Consider the following 22,260-nt stretch of genomic DNA (forward strand, 5'->3'; position numbering starts at 1 on the left):
GCCTTGTAAACCGCCCTTCGGGAATAGAGCGGGATGGATAGATAGATAGATAGATAGATAAATTGCTGGATGACCTGAAGGACCCGGTTGGTTCTTCAGATCATTCTTGAGAAAGGTCTTTGATATAGTCACCAAGAAATAAGCTAAAGGAAGTCCCTGCATATTTGACTCCGATAGCCATTGCTGACTATCGGGGGCACTGCTCATCTCCATTTCAAGGCCACTGAACCAGTGCCTGTTTGAAGACATTTCTGCAGTTGTGACCAGGATGATGTCATGGAGCTGTCATCTTCCCACCTAAGTGGTACCTATTTATCTACTTGCAGTTGCATGCTTTCGAACCGCTGGTGGTACCCATATGTCTACTCGCAGTTGCATGCTTTCGAACCGCTGATGGTACCCATTCGTCTACTCGCAGTTGCATGCTTTCGAATCGCTGGTGGTACCCATTTGACTACTTGCAGTTGCATGCTTTCGAACCGCTGGTGGTACCCATTTATCTACTTGCAGTTGCATGCTTTCGAATCGCTGGTGGTACCTATTTATCTACTCGCAGTTGCATGCTTTCGAACTGCTAGGTTTGGCTCACCCAGTCGTGGGACGCTTGGGTCTCGGATATCCGCACTGCTGGCGACAAGCCCGGCATCTTAACCGCTGAGCCACCAGGCCGTCCACAATGCCGATAAATTCCAATACAAATCTGATAGCACATAACAAATCAATCAACCAAGGTAAAGACCTAGCTTTCTTTGAAAAATCCACAATGCTGGGAAAGAGGGATGACCAGCACCAACACGGATGGGCAGAGTTACAGTGGTGATTTAGGCACCCTTGGAAGAGCTGAAAAAACAGGTTAGGGAGTGGTCACCTTGGAGAAAGCGTTTGTGGTCACTAAGCATTGACACAGACTTGATGGCCCATAATCAACCAATCCATTGGTTGAGGTCCTGAATCCGTTTGGGTTTTTTTCCCTAGAAGAGCCTCAAACTACGGGTTGTAATTCTCCTATGCAGCTCTGAGTCCCAGAATGGTTTAAAACCCCACTGTCTGTGAGTTCACGTGACGAATATATTTAAGTCCAGTTATTAAACATTTCTTGACCAACGCAAACCACAGAAATCATTCTATTTGGGAAGGAAAGGGAAAAATCACAGATTTCACCATTCAACCAGACTGCAATGTTTGAGACCGTCTGGCATAAGGTATCATGTTTTCCAAACTCAAATGAATGCACGAACATAAATGCGGTGAATCCAGGATGGCGAAGAATTCCCCCCAAAAAGACGCAGACAAAAATCTATCCTTGAGAAAGTTTATTGAAAACGTATCACGGCATTTTCTGCCTTTTTTTTTTTGCAGGTCAATGTAAATGTTAATTCACAAGACTTTGGAGCTCTTTTTAAAACTCTGTATGCCACAAGCTCAGCCCACCTTGCTAAGGCTCGTTAGCCACCATCTAATATTTGCTAGCGTTTCTTCCTTTACACCTGAAGCCCAGCACGTAGCACTGCTTCAAAACACTATATATTCATCGCCGTTTTGTAAGATTTGTCAAGCAAATTGAAATTAGCAGAAGCTTGTCAATGAAATCCAGGATAAGAATCCCATCAGATGGTCTTGACAGAGCCTGCCGTGTTTTTGCTGGACAGAGGGGTAGAAAAAGCACGCTCCGAAGGAAATTGAATTCATTGGCCATCTTGTTGAAAAGCAAAAATATAATCCGAGACAGGGAACAATGACGTGGCTTACCAGAAAAATGCCAATTCCATCCTTCACCGCTAGTCCTGCCACCGGGAATTTGGGTTCACTAGCAACAGGGTAAGATTCGATTCCAGATCCCTGTCGGTAGGAGACTGGAAGGCAAAAAAACAGACTAGTGTCTTCTGCTGACACTTTAGCAAATGTGACGTGACCTCTTTATCATCTTGGATCTAGAATAAAGATCGCGTACCGGACCCAAGGCCAAATCAGAAAAGTTTTTTATAGGTAGAAATCAAGACACTACAGAGAAAGTTTGAAGGTTTTGAGTTCTGGTAGACAATGATTCATCTGTCTGTAGGGATTCTGTATTGGTAGAAATTGATCCTTTTGGGTTACCATGGACAGTACAGATGTAAACTAAACTCCTCACTGTCGGCTTTTCAAGAGTTTGGCCGTGTGAACGTGGCTAGGGGCATTCTCTAGCAACCACTGACGTGAGATGAAATGATCCTGGTTTCAGAAGCACACATTAACAATTAACTGCGTAGACAAGCGTAGACAAGTCCTACAAACTTACCGAACGCAATCTAAAGGTTGCAAATTCTACTCTGGGCAAGCTTAACCCTTCCTGAACTCTGCAGACTTTAGCAGAACTTAGTTTTCAAGTAAAGAGAAGTCAAAATGTAATCTTGACATTTCCAAGTAAACTTTTTTTTTCCTCTCTCTAAAATTGCCCATTTTATTCACTGTTCTTGGAAGAAGCGAAGAGTTCATAAGTATATACAATGACATCATCAAACTGTTGGATTTTTTTGTTTTGTTATCAGCTTTACTTTATAGATTTTTTTTTTGGAAAAAAAAATGAATGCACTTGTTGAAATAACCTGTCGAAAATATGCCGAAAGCACCGCTGTTGCTTTTAGGGACTACTGTACTTTGACTCAAAAGCTTCCTGTTCAACTGGCTGTTTTACTAAAACTTACTCAACACAGTTGCGGGCATAATAATTAACTTTTAACTGATTCTTGCTGCTCTCTGCAGGGCAGCAGAATTTACAGACGTAATTCCTGCTGTTATGTGGCAGAATAGACATGGACACAAAATAAAAGGAGACTTTTAATTAACCATACGCCTCTCACCTGCTAGAAAAGCAGCCAAATTCTTCTTCAGTTGGCAATGCTTCTGAGCAATAAGTTGAAAATGGCAAAAACGTTTGATGCTCAAGTAATTAGAAAAAAAAATTGGGCAACATGGATTTTTTTTTTCCATCTGCCTTCCCTGGATATGCACTATCCATTTTTCATTTCTTCCAACCTTTTTTCTGCAGAAGTATTCTTATTTATTACAAGTGCAGTCATACAGACCTCCAACCACTTAATTCCAGGACCGTATCTAAGTTAAATTTGGAAACACAACCTTCCTCTCTTATTAGAATTCCCGCATGATCATAAAAATTAGCAATCAAGGAAATCGGTATAAAATGGCATTCAGGCAATTAATTTTAAAGTGGCAGCTGGGGAATATTCTGTCATCCAGGAAAAAAAAATGAAAGGCTACTATACTTTAAAAAAAAACCCAGTAAGATGTCTTGAGCTGAATTTGGTTTTGTTTATACATCGATCAGTATCTGTTTGAGATGAGCAAAGAATACTATTGTTTTTTTAAGACCTTTTTTTAATCACTAAAAAAGGCTTCTGCTTTCTTTGGACAGAGAAGGAGATAAAGCAATTTCCAGCTAATTTCCTTAAAAGGTTACAATTCTGTAAGATGGCCACAATGCACTGTTTTTTTTTACAGATTCAGCTGATTCAGCTGCAAAACTCAGCGTTTTTCATGAGTTGGGAGTTGCTCAAAATGAGTCACGTCTGGTTAGATCAAGGACCGGCAAAAAAGGCCAATCAGGATAGACCGACAGATTCCTAGGAAATCTGCAATCCATCCCCAAGAGTTTGTAGTCGTGCGGTTGCTGCTCAATGCTTTCCTCTGAAGCCTCAGTATTCTTCATCTGCAAAATGGGCTTGCTGAGAAGCTGGCTGTTGTTTTGCTTTGTTTCAGAATGAGATGCATACATCATCAAAGCAGTTTTAGTAATGTCTATAATCAGTGTTTCTCAAATAGGTGCGCAGACTTCAACTCCCATAATTCCTCAATCAGCCAAGCTGGCTGGGGAATTCTGGGAGTTGAAGTCCACCCATCTCAAAACGGCAAAGACTTGGGTCTAGATGTTAGAACCCAGATAAGGACCTTGATTATGGTCTGTGGCCCTGAAGAAAAAGAATCAATGGCCCAGATAAATGATCGGGCTAATGTAATTTTCTGCTTCCTCTTTAGGGGAATTTTATTTTTGATTTGACTATTTAATTGTCAAAGATCATTTTAGTTGCATTGGCCTTGGCGGTATTGGATTGACCCTACATAAAACACAGAACAGCAGCTGCTCCTACGGATTAGTGAGACTAACCCTCAATTCTATTAATCAGCAACTCAGCAGCAATTCCATTTTAAATCCCCATTTTAACAGGAAGCTCAAGTCGACTCAGGGAAGATTTCAGCTAAGCCTCCTTTACAGCATGGATGTTAAGCGTAAAAAAACATAGGGGGGTAAACCCTCTGATGCTGGAACAGAGAAAGACGTACAGGTAGTCCTCAATTTATGACCGTTCACCTAGCAATGATTCCAAGTTCTGACCGGCCCAAAAAAGGGGAGTTTCAACCTGGATCCAGAGTTTGATTGATCAGCAACACAGTGGCTCTTACAGCTGTTTGCAGCATCCTGCAGTCACGTGACTGTGTTTTTATGATGGTTTTGCCAAAACCCAGTACAGGTAGTCCTCGACTTACGACAGTTCATTTAGTGACCGAAGTTACAACGGCACTGAAAAAAATGACTTAGGACCATTTTTCATGTTTACCATCGCTGCAACATCTCCATGGTCACCGAACAAAATTCGGATGCTTGACAACTGACTCACATTTAAGACGGTTGCAGTGTCCCGGGATCGAGTGATCCCCTTTTGCGACCTTCTGAGAGGCAAAGTCAATGGGGGGGAAACCAGATTCATTTAACAACCGTGTCACTAACTGAACAACCGCAGTGAAAGGGGGCAAAACTTAACTTAATCAACGTCTCGCTTAAGCACAGAAATCTTGGCCTCAAGTGTGGCCGTAAATTGAGGATTACCAGTACTTACTCTGCCAACACCACACCACAGCAAACTCTGAGCAGTTAACAACTGCTGCAAAAAAAAAAAAAGGTCATAAAACTGTGTCGGTCATGTGGCGACTCCTTTTATGACGCAAGCCATTACAGTCGCAACTTAAGGACGCCCTGCCTGCTTTTAAAAAGCGGGTCTAAAAAAATTGTTTCTGTTATTTAGACCGTCCTTCCTCGCTATCTTAACTTCCAATAATCTGGGGGCGGGGGGGGGGAGGAGAATCCACTCTGAAGTGTAAGCAAATAAACCCACAGGACAAACTAAATCTCATCTGCAGAAGGAGACCACAGCCAGGCTGTCGAGATATCCCGGATGAATTTCCTAGCCTCCCTTCTCGCAAATCCGTAACGCAGACAGGGAGGATTTACCACGTCTTCCAAATCTTTAAAAACAAAACAAAACATTTTTTCCTATTTGAAAAATTGCAAAAAAAATATATCGAGAAGAGGAATCGGAACTGCAGGGGGCCCGTTCCAGCAGAAATACGGAAGAATTGGCGTCAGACCCGAGTGAGAAGTAAAAAAGATCATCTTAAACCGAAGATCCTTTCACAGGATATATATATATATATATATATGTATAAAAAACTGTCTGTCTCCCGGTTCTCCACCCAGCTTCTGAATAAAATATATATATTTTTTTCTTTTTTAAATTAAAAGAGCGTTTCTGTATCCAAACAGACAAAGGTCTTTTGTGGTTTTTCATTCTTCCATCATGGCCCAAACCTCTTCCGCTTTCTGATAGTATTGGTTGGCTAGCCGGCCTTTCATAGCTTGCATGGCGTCTTCAGCCGCTTCCGTGTAAAGCTCTCCTGGAAATAAAAAGGACAGGTGAAGAAGACCCGATCCAATCCAGGGCTCGCCCACCTGAGACCCCTGGCCGTGGGGTCTTCGTGGGACCCCCTTTGACATCTGGCCATGGGGGGGGGATTCCCAAGGGCAAAAGCCAAAAACAAGCTGACCTGATCTCTGCAGATCCTTGTCCAAATTAAACCCTCCCGTCATCAGCATCTCTGCTTCTTTTGCCAGGAGGAGATAACGAGGTTCATCTTGAGTGCCGTCATACTCGCCCCCTTGGTCAAAATCGGTCGTGTTCAAAGCTTTGTTGTACCAGCGCAAAGCCTCTTTCCAGTCCTGCTCTCTGCGGAGTTGAAAAATAACAGAAGCCAACGTGAATTGTCTCCGGGGGTGCAACTGATGGATTGAGTGCGGCTTGGCAGCAAACTTGGCAACTTTTAAGATTTGTGGACTTCAGCTCCCAGAATTCCCCAGCCAGCCATGTTCCCCATGCAGGGGAATTCGGGAAGTTGAAGCCCACACATCTAAAAGTGGCCAAGGTTGAGAAACGTCGGCGCAGACATGATTAAAACAGCTTTGATGATTTATGCACCTCGTTCTCAAACAGAGAGAAACAAAAGTCAGTTTCTAAACGCGTATTGGCATGCCCATTTTACAGACGAGGACTACTGAGGCTGAGAGGAAAGCATTGGCAGAGACTAGCTTTTTAAGCAAAGGCTAGAAACCCATGCTGGCTAGGGAATTCTGGGAACTGAAGTCCTCAAGTCTTAAAGTTGCCAAGTTTGCTTTACAGACTAGCAAACTGTAGTAGACGGAGGGAATGCTCGTGTTATGGGTTAAATGTCTTAAGATTACAAGACAGGCCATCTGCCCCCTAAACTAGAGGGATAGTCCACTCTCCTCTTTAACCACACAAGATTACCTGTCTGGGGCCAGGTTCACACCCATGTCATAAGCTCTTGCCACCAGAATCATAGAATGACGGTCTCCAGCTTCAGCTGCTCGGCACAAATATTCAAAGCCCTTGGTTCTGTTTTGCTTTGTGTCCTACAGAAGACATGGAAATGGGTGGAAGAAAAAAGAAGGACCGATATAATGGAGAATATTTGTAGCTCAGGGTTGAAATGAGGGGTCCTTGGTGCTCTCTGAGCTTGGTGGTTTTCTTGAGGACATTTCATGACCCAACTAGGTAACATCATCAGTGCTAAAAGGAAATGGGTTTGTGGTTATGATGATGATGATGAGGAGGAGGAGGAGGAGGAGGTCTTTGATGCACTCTGAGCTTGTTGATTTTCTTCCAGACCTTTACTCAAACTAGGAAACACTCATCCGCGCTGATAAAGAAAAAATTAATGTGTGGATCTTAGCAACTGAACTGTCTCACTCACTTAGCAACGAAAAAATTGGGGGCTCCGCTGTGGTCGTAAGTCAAGGGCCGTCTGTAGTTACCTGCAGAATGACGTCTGAAAGAATGTGATGAGGTAGCTGAGAGTACATGAGGCCCAGCCCTACAATGGCCTCCAGTTCTCCGCACTCGGCTGCGTGCGCCAGGTGGAAGAGAGCCGAATCTTGGTCCCACTCCTGATCCTTTTCACAAAATCGGCCGGCTTCGTGGTAACGAACCATCGCCAGGTGGACCTGTTGGGAGGGAGGAGAAAAGCTGTAACGGTACGTAGGAAAGACCTCGGGCGAAGAGAGGCTGCCTAGGGGAGGATTAAGGCAAGAGACAGCGTAGCCCTCTCACCTTTCCAAGGATAGACTTTCCGATCTTCTTCTCCAGCTCCAGGCCGTTGAGTCTCTGAACTTCTACGGCAACGCAAGAAGGTCTGTGAATGTGAACTCGGGCGGCGTTGTAGAGGTTCCATTTCTCCACGCTGACCTGGAAGAGGAAAGTCCACCAGAACCTCAGTCAGAAGTGTTAAGAGAAAGGAAGGGAGGAGAAACAAACAAAGAAAGAAAGGTAATTTGGTGGAAATTAATAGCATTCCGTGCGCCCTTTGGCGTATAGCCACTTGGCCACATGACCACGGAAACATCTTAGGACCGTGGTGGCGAACCTATGGCACACGTGCCACAGGTGGCACACAGAACCCTCTCTGTGGGCACGCGCACCGTCGCCCCCCTCCTAGGCCTTTAGCTGAGTTTTATAAAACCTTTTCGCTTTAGGCCTCCGCCGCCATGTGCCAAAAAAAAAAGGTTCAATCAATTAATCAATTTCAACTTCTCACAGGAAAAAGATCTCGCAAAGTTGGAATTGATTGATTGAACTTTTTAGTCCCACCCAGTCTGCCGTTACCGCCGCAGCCACGCCCACCCAATGGGCCACGCCCACCCGGCACCAGACGATACATAAGTGAGTTTTGGGTTGCAGTTTGGGCACTCGGTCTCTAAAAGGTTTGCCATCGCTGTCTTAGGACAATCCTTGCTCTCTTGGCCAAGAAACGGAGATGAGCACCACGCTCTAAAGTCGGACACAGCTGGGCAGGGAAATCTTTTGCCTTCACAGCAGGCTTAAAGCAAAGATCAGCCGACATGCTGCATTCCGGCTTGAAACCAGCAAAGCATTTTTTAAGCACATTCTCACATTTTAGGTAGATAGGAAGAAGTCTCAAAAGGAGCTACTATGTCCACTCTGGACTTTACAACTTTAAAAACATTTAAAAACTGCAATGCTGGAGCACGCGCCAAGATCCGGAATTGTTTGCCAAGAACCGCCCCCCCCCAAAATAAAGCAGAGGAAAAAGAACAAGCCAAGATCCCAGAGATAGAATCAAAGGCATGCAGAATCACCCTTTTGTTCCTGAAAATCAGTTTAGCGGTCTCAGAGAGTTTATTTAGAACAGCATTTCTCTAGTTGGAAAAGACAGAGAATTAAACAGGGAAGGAAAAAAAACACAAGAGGTGCAAACCACGGGAAAAGATTGGTGAAGCCAAGCAAACCCAGTGTGATTTTTTTTGTTGGAAAAGATCGGATTTATTTACCCGGGCAGAACTGCCCAAACTGTCTTCATCAGATTCGTGTCTCCGGTTGCTGTTAAGATGACCCTAAGTGAATGGATAGGGGGGGGGGGGGAAGAGAGAACAATTTAATTCAGGTTTGGATGAAAAGCATTTTTAAAAGCTTCGTTTTCTAAAAAAAAAAAAGTCGGGCCACTGTCACGGGGGGTGGGACTAACTTAAAAATGAGGCAAGCTAAATGTTTAAAAGATCGAAGCAGATGCTGTGAAGAATAAGCATTTTTGTGTTCCTGTTCTAATGCCAGTCTCTAGAACAGGGCTCTTCAAACTTGGCCACGAAGACTTGTGGACTTCAACTCCCAGAATCCCTGGGAATTCTGGGAGTTGAAGTCCACAAGTCTTAAAGTGGCCAAATTTGAAGGCCCCTGTTCCAGAAAGACACTCACAAATCCTCTTTTTTTTTCTGGTATGGACTTGGTCCTATATTATTTCTTATGGAGATATAAGAAATAATTTATAGCAATATAAATTGCTATTTATATATAAAAAAATATAGCAATGATATTTATCTCCAACATAGTGTGGCGTTACACCCCTGTAATTTCAGGAAACACTTTACACACTAGGGTCTAATCTCCCTCCTTGCAGTCTAAGTTGAAAACAAATTATAGGTAGTTTCCTCGACTTAGGACCATAATGGAACCCAAATTTTCCATGGCTAAGCCAGACCGTTGTTAAGTGAGCTCTGCCCCATTTTATGACTTTTCTTCCTACCTTTCTTAAGGGAATCACTGCCGTTGTTAAACTAGTGACACGGTTGTTAAGTCAAAATCTGGTTTCCCCGTTGACTTTGCTTGTCAGAAGGTCGCAAAAGGGGATCACGTAACACACACACCCTAGGATGTTACAACTGTCATAAATACGAGTCGATTGCCAAGTGAATTTTGATCATGTGACCATGGAGGAATGCCGCCAACGGTTGTGTGAAAAACCATTGGAAGTCCCTTTTTTTCAGGGCCGTTTGGATGGTCACTAGATGAATGTTGTAAGTCAAGGACTACCTCTACAAGAACACGAGGAGGGTGAAGTGTATCGTACCCAGACTAAGTGCAAATGAATTGTCTTCTGCTCAGAAGTCAACTCAGGATGTCCATCCAATTGCAAATGGCGCGATGTATTTGAAAAAAAAAACAATAATCAGGGATCGGTGCACGAAATGGGGGAAAAAAAAGACATTACTTTTTCACGGTGATCCATGTCTTCGTGATCACTCCTTTTCTCACTGGGGCACCCGCTGTCACCTCCATTTTCAGAGTCCTAAGGATGAACACAGGAGAGAGAAAAATAAGAGCTCTTCCTTTGCAGTTATCCTTATTTTATAGATGGAACTTTGTCCTTCTCTTCCATCCAGTTGGAAATGGTACTATCAATCCTTGTGGTTTGAGCACCTCCAACCCAAATTGGGAAGCCGGATTTGAAATAAAGGGGACCCAGCTGTGCCCTTCCAGATTACGACGGGGGATTGCACCCAATAATATCACAGAGACTTTGTCTACTTCTTTTGGGTGGGACAATCAAAGCAGCCCGTGGTTCTTGGGGAGATGATGGTCCTGGATCTCCATTCATTCAGTAATGGAAGCTCAAGAGGAGAGAAATATTTGAATACCGCAAATGGAGAGAAAGTCCTGTTTTGATATCACGCTACAGCAGAGGTCTCCAACCATGGCAACTTGAAGACTTGTGGACTTCAACGCCCAGAATTCCTCAGCCAGCTAGGAATTCTGGGAGTCGGAAGTCCACGGGTCTTCAAGTTGCCAAGTTTGGAGACCCCTACGCTACAAGGCCATCAACAGAGCATTTTAGGAAATAAAAAAATAACACTTGCTGGGGGTTTTTCATCAACCCAATGGTTGCCTCATCCATGATCCTAAACCATAACTTACTTCAACCACCATTTAATGAGCAAATCACAGTTTGTGTGGCTGACAGCAAGTCACAAACACACTGGCTCATAAGTACCAGGGCCTGGATTTACACCTCACCCTAAACCCAGCCCAATCTTTTTAGGGCTGGAGCATAATGTGTGAATCCAGGTAGGTCTTGAGGAACTTACCCGTTGATTGTCGAGGCCTTCGTGGTCTTTGTGAACCAAGTTGTCGACTTCATTAAAGACAGGCCAGTCTAGGTCAAAACAGAGAAGGATTTCACGCTTTAGGCAAGGATGCCGCAGTACAGTTGTAAATTCCTTTTTTTTACCCGTCATAACTTCAACTAATCACTAAAAGATTGGCCATTAAGTTGAGGACTTAACATTTTATTAATAAATATATATGAATTCATGCTTAAAAATGATAATTGTGTGTCATACACCAGGAACAATATACCTACAAGAGCTAATACAGCAGGATCCAACCCCTTTATACAAAGACTCTTAAAGAGACACAGACCTTGCTGAGTCATCCCCATCATTACATACATTACATAAGCTGGTTAGCTGTTAAATCAATACCTTGACGTTGTGTATTTCTGTCCAGCTGGAGGGAATTTATTATTTATTTATTTATTAATGGGACTGATATCCCGCCCTATCTCACTTACTTGTATCTACCTTACAAGTATCCTACTTGTATCTACCTTACAAGTAGTCCTCGACGTACAAAACAAGGCACTTGGTAAGTGAGACACACCTGATTTTGTAACCTTTTTTGCCATGGTTGTTAAGAAAATCACTGCACGTTTTTAAGTGAATCATACGGTCGTTAAGCAGATCTGGTTTCTCCCGTCAACTTTGCTTGTCAGGAACCAGCTGGGAAGGTCACGTGATCCCATGACCCCAGGACGCTGCCACCGTTGTACATACATGCCAGTTGCCAAGCGCCCAAATTGTAATCACGTAACTGTGGGCTGCTGCAACGGTTGCAATTACAAGGACCATCTGTGAATCACTTTTTTTTCAGTGCCATAACTTCGAGCAGTCACTAAATGAAGGCTTGTAAGTCGAGGACTACCTGAATTTTCCAGATTCTCATACTGTAATTGCCCTGTTTTCTAAAACCATCAGTCCCCTCCCCATTGGCTGATACAAAAATATTTGCCCACGGTTGGCACTTACGAAGACCCTCCATCTTTTGGCTGTGAGGCGTGGCTGAGGACGGGGAAGAGGGCAGCGAGTCAAACGCCATGTCGCTCATGCTTTCATCCCCCGAGTTTTCGGAGAGACGGGAGAGGAGGGGGGGACGACTGCCAGAGACGGTTCGCACACGGCTACTGCCACATTTCTCTTCTGTGCCCCGCAGGACAGTCTGTGCCGATTCCTGGGCAGCAAAAAGTAAAACCTGAATCAGGAACCTCCGGTACTCTCTGAGTAAATATGTCCCTGCTGAATGAGGGTAGGTCCCTGTTCATACTTCTGCAAGTTCAAACGGCGCAAAATTGGATCTAGTGCCATTTATAAATCCATTATCAGGGGGCTTTTAATGTGAGCCAAGCTCCAGTTAGTGCAAATTCGAATAATGCCGCCATTTTGTGGGGCTCGCGAATTGTACCATCTTCACAAAATGGCCTCCAGCCATTCAAAGCTCCTTTGCCGACAATACTTACAAGCAGTTTAGTACTGCGAAACAAGGCGTCCTTCTCTTTGGAGGAGAGATCGAAAGGCATCAGCCCCATGCTTTGACAAATCCGGTTGCAGGAGTGAGAATGGAAGAACAAGGCCATCCCTCGCACACCTGGGGCAGGTGGGGAACCATCCACAGAAAGAATGAGAAATTGTTTTCAGATGCAGCAACGCCTTACATGGAAGCCTATCGATTTTTCTCAAGAGCCATTCAGACCAATCAGCCATCAAGAGACACATAGAGATTAACCACATGTACACAACATTTAAATGAGGTAATAAAAACAAAAGACCAGAAAACATCTCCGGCAACCAATATACCAGATAAGCACAGATTTTCTCTCTCTCTCTCTCTCTCTGTCTCTCCCCCTCCCTCCTTCCCTCTTTTTTCAGCGTCGCTAAATAAACTATTGTAAATTGAGGACGACCTGATGTCATTCATCTTCATCAGCACACTGGACCCGTGTTTACAGACTGTTCCTTCCAAGGATGGAAATCTCCCAGAACTGAAGCTGACCCCTTCTCAAATCAAACAACATTCCCCCAAACCCTAAAGAAGTTAAGCCACCAACAATGAAAAATAATTGCTCTGTTTTTTTACCGAGATTCCCGTCTCCAAAATCTGTGCCACTCTCGGTATGGATCTGGGGATCTGTGTACAGGTCTCCAACTCCTTGGATGTCCACAATGATCAGCTGGTGTCCGGAGCGTTCAAAGGTGAAATGGCTAAAAGCCTGCAAGAGAATGGACGTCGCATCAGCTCAACAGGAAGAAAAACCAGATTTACTTCTACGGGAAGTTACTGTCGCTACACAAATCCGGAATTCTACGGGGACACATTGCACTTGGGGAGATGTCTACAGGGGCTAGCTTCTTGCCCAGACCCAATTATTCTAAAAATAGCTTTTGCAACGCTGAAGACCAAACTGAACAATTAGAACAATAGAACAATTAATCAGTGGAACAACCTGCCTCCAGAAGCTGTGAAGTTTTAAAGAAGAGACTGGACAGGCATTTGTCTGAAATGGTATAGGGTTTCCTGCCTGGGCAGGGGTTGGACTAGATGACCTCCAAGGTCCCTTCCAACATCATCATCATCATCATCATTAAACTGGCTATACGTTTGCTAGACAAATTTTTAGGCACTGCAGTATTTTGAAAAGGGACGTCACTTCTGCCCAATAAACTTTCCCTAAAAACAAATACAAGGTCATCTTGTTTTTATTTGTACGTGTGACTTTTGGTGACTGCCTGGACAATATAAATATAATTGGCTAAAGACGAAATCACTTTTTATCTTGATTATTCCTTTTGGTTAGATACATAAACCGTTAGGGGGGATATATATATATGCTTTTTTTGGTTTTTATTCTACACCTATTCGTGTTTTAGTTTATCATCCTGGTTAAAAACTGTATTAGCTTAGTAACAGAGGAATGCATGTGGGATTTATTTTGCTAGCTATTAGTATAGCATTGCATTTATTTGCTTCGCTCTGTCTTCGTTATTTTATGTTTGGCTGGTCATTGTCGGAATAAATGCTACTGAAGTGCCTGGACAAATCCCTGCAGTTCTCTTGGTGGGATTTCAGAAATGGGCTGCCATTGACTGCTTCCTAGGGCTAAGAGAGAGTGACTGGCCGAAGGTCACCTAGTGGGCTTCATATCGCTAACCTTAACTTTAACCTTACTGAACAGGCTAAGGTTATCCACTGAACTGCCAACTTGTGGCAACGAAGGTCCTACTACCTGTGGGGTCAGACGGATGTTGTCATCTCGTACGAATCCCGAGTTCGAATTGTACTTGATGTATTTCCCCTCAATGTAATGTTCCAGGTGATAAAGAGGCCGCCCCGGTCTGTTCTTCATTTCAAGGATGCAGGTCTGGACAATATCTACCTAAGGAAAAGAGAGAGGAAGAGAAATAACCGACAGAGAAGAGGGGGGGAAAACACACACATACACATGATTTTGAATCTTCTGGGCTTCGCTTATGCTCCCCAGGATTCTGCGTGGGGAGATACCTGCTTGGGAGGTTTATGGCGATTATATTCTTCTCCCCATAACTTGGCCTCCATCTGCAGCTGCACGTCCTCAAAATAGACGTCCCGGTTGACCGTCTCAATGTATCTCTTGGCCACGTAATTAAAGGCCCCTTTCCAATTCTGCATCTGCAGAAAATTGGACAGCTTTTTCCTAAAAAGACCGAGAGAAACAAACGCCCGGTGAAGCTAGGCTGCTGGGGAAACAGCCTGCCTTCTGCGAGCCCGTTCCCATTTTAAGGAGCATTCTCAGCAGCTCTCTTCCGCAGTCTGTAATCCACGGAAAAAAGATCCGCTTTAGAGAAAGCTGTAGATTCCCTGGCATGCCGGAGAAATCCCATTCCTGGCTTACACTGGTCTGACAGCTTTCTCCTAGAAGTCCTGAAGAAGGATGGGCAAAATCAGATTTTCTAACTTTCAAAAGCAGCTTGCCGCAATCGTAGTTATTCTGCTCGTGAGCTATGCAATCATCAAACAGAATAACAGAGTTGGAAGGGGCCTTGGAGGTCATCTAGTCCAACCCCCTGCTCAGGCAGGAAACCCTACACCATTCCAGCCCAGTGGCTGTCCAGTCTCTTCTTCAAAATCTCCAGTGTTGGAGCACTCCCAACTTCTGGAAGCAAGCTGTTCCACCGGCTGTTTTAACTCTCAGGAAATTTTCTCCTTAGTTCTAGGTTGCTTCTCTCCTTGATTCGTTTCCATCCGTTGCTTCTTCTCCTGCCTTCAGGTGCTTTGGAGAATAGGTTGACCCCCTTTTCTTTGTGGCAACCCCCGATATATTGGAACACTGCTATCATGTCACCCCTGGTCCTTTTTTTCACTAGACGTACCCAATTCCCGCAACTGTTCTTCATATGTTTTAGCCTCCAGTCCCCTAATCATCTTTGTTGCTTTTCTCTGCACTCTTTCCAGAGTCTCAACATCTTTTTTTATATACATCTTTTTTAAAACTAGTGCTTTTATTCCTGGGCTAGTGGAGTAATGTACCAGTGCTGAAAATTAATCCCTATATGAAAAGATTCTAGTATAAATAGAACATCCCCCACCGTTGGTTCCACTTCATCTCCAGGAATTGCCTAATTTCACAAAGACTAAGAGGGTGGCGATTTTCCGTGTATTTTGCAACGAGGGAAAAGCTGTCGCTTCAAAAAGTGACTGTGGCCCTTCATTCTTTCCTTGGCACCAGCTTTCCTTTCTTGAGTTAAACCTCAAGAATAAGCGGACACGAATGAAAACGAGAAAATGGGAGGCACACTTACGTCCGGAAGCATTCGCGCATCGCTCCTCGGCCAAAAGGCTGGAAAAACAAACCAGGAGGTTAATACAGGCAGTCCTCACCTTACAACAATTCACTCAGAGTAACAACGGCGCTGAAAAAAAGTGACTGAGGACCATCCTCACACTTACGACTGTCATAGCATCCCCATGCTCACATGATCAAAATTTGGGCGTCAGCCAATCGGCATCTATTTTTTGAGGATTGCATAGCCCTGGGGGTCAGGTGACAGCAACCTGCCACATTCCTAACTAGCTTTGGATAAGCAAAGTCAGTGGGGGAATCTGGATTTGCTTAATGACCATATGATTCGTTTAATGACCGTGGTGATCTGTTTAACAACCAGAGGGCCCCCCCCAAAAAAAGATCTGCTCTTCTTACCTGCGCAGCCATTTTGATCAAGACCTCATCTTCGATCCATTCTCCAGTAACGGCATTGTACCTGCCCGGTTAAAAAAAATGGAAAAGGGAAGAGGGCAGCTTGTTCAAATGCAAAAAAAGAGGAATATATTATATTCCAGCCGCTTAATCCTGAATGCTTGCTTCTTGTTTTCACAAGCTGTTAACCACCCAGAGCTATATCTGCGAGACAGCCGGCCGTATCAGTGGATTTCATAAATGAATAAATAAATTTGGGACGCTGTGTGGATCCCCAGTGCATCAGTGCAGCATTCTCCCACCCAAAAGTGCCTTATAAAGATAAACTACAACTCCCATCAGCCTCGTCCAGCCAACTTCTGACAGCAAAGCAATGGCTTTATAGGCAAAAATAACCTGGGGAAAAAAATCTAAGCCTCGTGGCATTCCCTTCCATTACACTCTTAATAACACAATATCTGTGTTCACAAGAATACTAATCTACTGTTTGATGTCCTAGCCTGCTGATAGTTACAAGCAAAAAAATAATAAAAATACAGGGTCAATGTTTTAGGCTTGGCTCGGCTTAACCACGGTTTACTGGTTCCATCTCAGTTAGTTTGTCAATTTATTAAATGTATAAGCCCTCTATCTCACTGTCACAGCGACAATATGATAAAAGTTTTTAAAAAGATAATACAAAATAATTAAAATTAAGAGGAGTTAAGTAAGAAATTAACACAAGTTAGCTGGGTTTGTGCCGTAATACTGCACTACAAATCAGTGTTTCTCAAACTTGGCAACTTTAACTTTTTTAAAATAAGGTGAAAAAGAACCCAGGGGGAAAATCAAATCAAATGGATCCCAGATCTTGTAAAGCAGTAAATCTGAAACACTAGAGGTGCCTTAAATAAATTCTTCGTGTGATGTGACCAGGCAAGAGGAGAAACACGTGTCTCTTTGCACCAGGGATTTTGTTCAAGTCAAAGGTTAGCCGGGTGTCTGCATATTCTCCACGTTTGTCTTGGCTCCTTTGGATTTTTTTGAGGTGGGGGCAGGGATGGAGATCCCGTTCTGGCTTTGCTGAACGTGGTTGCATAAATGGAATAAAACAAAAAATCCTATTTTGAGAAGAGCACGGAGGCCAAACTAATAATAATAATAGTTTGGAAGAAAAATCTTTCCAGATATTTTTTTGTTTATTTGAATACTTCCAAAGAACTAGCTGGCTTATTTTCAAGATCTGGGAGACAAAAAAAAAGGATCTAGGAATATGGAGAAAAAATATCTAAGGGCGTGACGAACAAGCCAAGAATCGGTCTAAAAATCGTGCAACTGAAACTTTTTTTAGCTTTTCAGAAATCAAATACAGGTAGCCCTTGACACAGGACTGTAGTGTTGTCGGCCCATTGCAGTTGTATGTTGTGATGTTGTAGAAACAGGTTGGCCACGTGACTGACCCAAATTTATGACCATTTTTCTGGCAGCCATTAAGTAAACACAGTGGCCTTTAACCAAGCCCATGTTTTGCTATGGGGGTGTTTTGCCAAAACGCAGAAGTTTCCTAAAGCTTCAAAAAGTTTCAAAACTGTCAGAAAATGTGGTTAGATGACCGTGGAAGGAGGCCAACCATTGGAATTTCGGACCTGGGTCATAAATCCTCTTTTTTGAGGGGGTTGGTTGTAACTTCAAATGTTTTTAAAGCCACCGTCATAAATTGAAGGTTACCTGCAGAGTTATGTACGCTATGACCAATAATATGCACAGGTTACTTGTGATATATGATTTGTGCACGTGCGCGTGCACACATACACACACACACACACACACACACGGTGCAAGCAGGAATTATTAAGAGTTCAGGAGATAAGCATAAAAGGTCTTCCCTGCTTCTGGATAATGAGATTAGCTCCAATTCAGGCACCGATTAATTAATAGGGAATGATATAACCTGTTTTGCTCATTTGATTTGTGTTGCTTTCTTTCAGCACTTGTGGCTCTGACCACTCTCTCCCTTTCCAACCATATCACCACCTTTAAAAAGCGGGAGGACAGAAACAGCCAGGCACTGCTGATTAAATACACTAACATATATATATAATGCACCAGGGAGCAAAAGTAGAAATTAATCAACCTCAAATCTCTCATGTGCGAGAAATATCCACCGACCTGTAGCGAGCGGCATTTTCCATTTTGATATCTTCCAGGTGAAATTCAGCCCAGGGGTCAGGCATGTGCTTGGCTTTTTCAATGGCATGCTTCCACGCTTCCTGCAAAGGTCAGAACTATTAAATGAGTTATTTATAAAGTGCTTTCAGGCAATTTGTACTCACAGAAGGTCCCGCTCGGATCGGATTCACAACCCTGATTCTGGCTCTTGGTTAAGTCTAGTTTAGATTCAGATATTCTGCTAATCCACAAACCCTGGTTTAATAAATCAAAAAAAGCTGGGCTTGCACTGAGGGGTAAACCAACATGGTGATTTAATGCAACATTAAATCAAGATCTCTTATGATGTTTGGATCTAGAGACCAGCGGCTTTCAACTGGTCCAGGATAAAAGTTAAGTATACCCTGGACACAAAAGTCATAGTTTGACCTGTTTGAACTGAACATATTGTATAGTCCAGAGGTGTCCAGCCCTGGCAACGTTTAAGACTTGTGGACTTCAACTCCCAGAATTCCCCAGCCAGCATGGAGATTTAGAACTGACCCACTTAATTACATTGTGTAAATAGAGGTGAAAGCCAGACTTTGAAGAAACGTTCCATCATGTTTCTGGAGGTTAATTTCATTAATTGCTAAGCACATTTGATTTGTGCTTAGATTGTAAGCCGCCCTGAGTCTTCGGAGAAGGGCAGGATATAAATGGGATTAAAATAAAAATAAATAAATAAATAATTCCATATTTATTTGCAATATCTTTTTTTTAATCTTTCCCACTCATTTGGGAAACAAAACAGAACGGTAAGTACCGGTAAGTCCTTTCAGCCAGATGTTTGTTTGTTTAAAAGTGGTGTGAATTATTCATCATTTCCCCATTGTTTTACTGCTGATTCATAGACTCCAGCTCTCGTTGTTTCCCTCAAGAAAATAGGGATAGCACTGGAGGAAGTGACAGGAATTTTTAAACTTCATTTTACAAAAACTCAGCTTTAGGATTGAGAAAATATGTAGTAAACATATTAATGCAAATTTTAAAAAAATGTATGGGACAATGCCGGAGGGTAAAGTGGAATCCAGATGTTGAGCAAAAAAAGTCAGGGTGCTGGCCACTGGCTATCCAATTAAACCCCCTCCTTTTAAAATGGATTTTGCAAGTAAAAAAGGGGGGCAGGATTTGGTTTATGCAGTCATGGAGGCCATCTTGACTTTTTTGACCAAATCCTGGATATCCCTCCCTCTCACCATCTTGCAAAGTTGGATCCTGACTCCCATTTGGCAACTGGTCTGTCCAAAAACTGCACAGAAGTACAATGATAAATGGGAGAAGAGACACTCAGCGCATTAAATCACGTGCAAGTATTTTTTTTTCTTGCACACACAAAAAAATATATTTTTCTTTCTTCTACTGTCTTGGCTGGTTCTCTTCCAGCAAAAAGCTTTTTCTGTTGACCTCGGATTTCTCTATTTAGTGTGTGCGGGTTTTGTTTTGTTTTTTAAATAAACACACACTGAAACTGGAACAGGCTTTTCATGTCCAAACGAAACCACACAAAACATCCCACAAGCATCAGCGAAGAAGAGAAAGCTTTTTAAAAACACAAAAGCCCCCAAACCTGCAGAGCGGCAAGAATTCAGGCGCATGTTAGTACGAAAGAGAGTTTAAAAACATCACAACTCTATCCAAGTTGTTACAAAATGCCAGGGCAGGAAAGCCAGATTGGTGCAGTTGTTCGGGTGCTGGTTTAGAAATTAGGAAACGGTGAATTCTAGTTCTGCCTTAGGCACAAAGCCAGCTGGGTGACTTTAGGCCAATCACCAAGAGGTGGCGAGTTCTAGTTCTGCCTCAGCCATGAAAGCCAGCTGGCTGACCCTCTCACTCAGCCCAACCCACCTCACAGGGTTGTTGTTCCAGTAAGGAAAACTGGTCGAGGAAGGAGTACTGTGTGTGTTTTTGCCAGTTTTCGTTGTAAAAACAATAAAGGCGGAATATAAATAAATAAAAAGAGGTTGCCGAAGGAAGTTTAAAGTTTAGCGGGCAGTTTGCATGTGCAAAAGATTTCTAATTACGGTAAATCATCCACTTTTTTTTTTAAAGACAGTTGACTTTTTTTTGTATGCATGTACAACTATGTCATCTGTCACAAGACAAAGTGACTCTGGACGGTATACAGAAAAAAAGTTTAAAACAATAAACATGTCAATCAGCGCAAACTAATGCAGAATAATAGAGTTGGAAGGGACCTTGGGGGTCTTCTAGTCCAACCTCCTGGAGCAGGAGACCTTACACCATTTCAGACAAATGGTTGTCTAGTCTCTTCTCAAAAACCTCCGGTGTTGGAGCACCCACAACTTTTGGAGGCAAGCTGTCCCACTGATTAAGTGTTCTCGCTGTCAGGAAATTTCTCGTTTATTTCTAGGTTGCTTCTCTCCTTGATTAGTTTCCATCCGTTACTTCTTGTCCTGCCCTTTGGAGAATAGGTTGACCCTTTCTACTCTGTGACAATCCCTCAAATCTTAGAAGACTGCTATTATTTCTTCAAACCTTGTATAAGAAATCCATTGCCTACTATAGAAGAATGGGTGTTTAAAGTTTCGAATCTTGCAGAAATGTCTAAGATTTCTGCTTATTTGAAAGATCATTCACAGGAAAGATATATTTCAGTTTGGAGGAGATGGATAAATTATATTCAGAACAAATATGGGACTAAAAAGTTCCATTTAGCTTATGAGTAGATTTTAGTGGGATATTGTTATTGGTACTTTGTTTGTAGTTATGTTAAAGGGGAGTTAAAGCACATTATGAATTTGGTTAATTGTATATTATGCATAATTTTTATTTAGAATATGATTATTATAACTATAAGCCTGTATTTAGCCCTGGGAAGTGGGGGGGGAAGTGGGCGGGTTTGGGGTGGGGGGGATTTGGGGATATATTGTAAAACTTTGTTTTTGTAAAACTCTTTAATAAAAAAAAAAGAAATCCATTGCGCACGCTGGCCAGGGAATCAACTATGGAGAATGCAAACTGGACTGGCACGCTTGTCCAAAATTTAGGAATAGGGCAACTACACTAACGCAGAAAAATATCCAAATTATGCTTATTGGCAGAGTTAGTTACGTGCAGCCAAAGCAGACAAGAAAGCTCATTGCTGAAGAAAATAATAATAATAATAATTCTGAAGAGGCTAAAACTTACCCTAACCTGGAAGGAATTTCTGGGAGAAGAGCTGGAAGAATAACACTCGTTTTTGACCAAGTTGCTATAATAGTTATGAACTTTGTCCCCGGCTGCCTTGCTCAAAACGGGGTCGTCTGTAATCGGGCAGATGTAATAATTCTCCTCCTCATCGCTGTCCACCTCGTGGCAATTCCCACAACCTGGTTTGGTTAGTGTGGCGTTGTCCAGGTACTCCATGTGAAATATCAGGTCTTCGTCCGCCATATTGGGAGAATATGGACCTCGCTCGGTGGGCTGCCGGGGGAGCCAGAATTACGGGCTGGAGAGACTAGGGAAGGAAATCGAGAGGAACATGAATAATCAGGATTGGTGAGGGTAGAAACCAGGACTGGCTGGGTGTTCGCAGGACAAAGTTATAAACCATGGTTTAGAAGAAGAGGGGAACCCTGTCAGTTCTAACAACGCCGAGAGAGATGGATCAAGGATCCCAGAGGACTCTAAAAACAAGCCAAATGCAAAACAAGGACTATGCTAATTTGAATCCATGAGCTAACTCAGTTAATGTCTTCATTACAGGTGGTCCTCGGCTTATAACCATTCGCTTAGTGACAGTTTGAAGTTACAACGGCGCTGAGGAAACAAAATGACTTCATACCATCGCGAAATGTCTATGGAGATTCTCAGTCATCCAGGTCGTGTCCCAAAGATGCTTTTTCACGAGGCAACGGGACTTTCTTGTGTTTCTTTGAAGACGTTTCGCTTCTCATCCAGGAAGCTTCTTCAATTCTGAAGAAGAGCCGAAGAAGCCTCTTGGATGAGAAGCGAAACATCTTCAAAGGGAAACAAGAAGGTCCAGTTGCCTCGTGAAAAAAAAGCATCTTTGGGACTTAATACTGTATTTCACACTTCTGACCGGCATCCCCGTGATCAGATGATCAAAATTCAGACACTTGGCAA

The 22,260-nt window shown here is 43.0% G+C and overlaps 1 protein-coding gene across 2 annotated transcripts; it reads right to left on the reverse strand.

The window, feature by feature from the left end:
* Nucleotides 1-5,426: 5,426 nt before the first annotated feature.
* On the reverse strand, nucleotides 5,427-21,652 carry EEF2K (eukaryotic elongation factor 2 kinase). 2 transcript variants are annotated; one of them, XM_081338036.1, is made up of 17 exons: nucleotides 21,322-21,631; nucleotides 18,130-18,230; nucleotides 15,985-16,045; nucleotides 15,587-15,624; nucleotides 14,310-14,481; nucleotides 14,035-14,184; nucleotides 12,888-13,020; nucleotides 12,271-12,398; nucleotides 11,783-11,984; nucleotides 10,784-10,851; nucleotides 9,910-9,987; nucleotides 8,696-8,758; nucleotides 7,458-7,592; nucleotides 7,163-7,351; nucleotides 6,636-6,760; nucleotides 5,878-6,056; nucleotides 5,427-5,727 (listed from the first exon to the last, which is right to left on the reverse strand). In XM_081338036.1, the coding sequence occupies exons 1-17, from the start codon at nucleotides 21,565-21,567 to the stop codon at nucleotides 5,618-5,620; spliced, it is 2,178 nt and encodes a 725-aa protein (XP_081194162.1). In that variant the 5' UTR covers nucleotides 21,568-21,631; the 3' UTR covers nucleotides 5,427-5,617. The 2 variants fall into 2 exon arrangements, with proteins under 2 accessions (XP_081194162.1, XP_081194161.1); XM_081338035.1 differs by having other exon boundaries at nucleotides 5,427-6,056; nucleotides 21,322-21,652.
* Nucleotides 21,653-22,260: the final 608 nt, after the last annotated feature.

This window comes from Vipera berus (assembly GCF_964194415.1).
Source record: "Vipera berus genome assembly, chromosome: 13".
NCBI lineage: Eukaryota > Metazoa > Chordata > Lepidosauria > Squamata > Viperidae > Vipera > Vipera berus.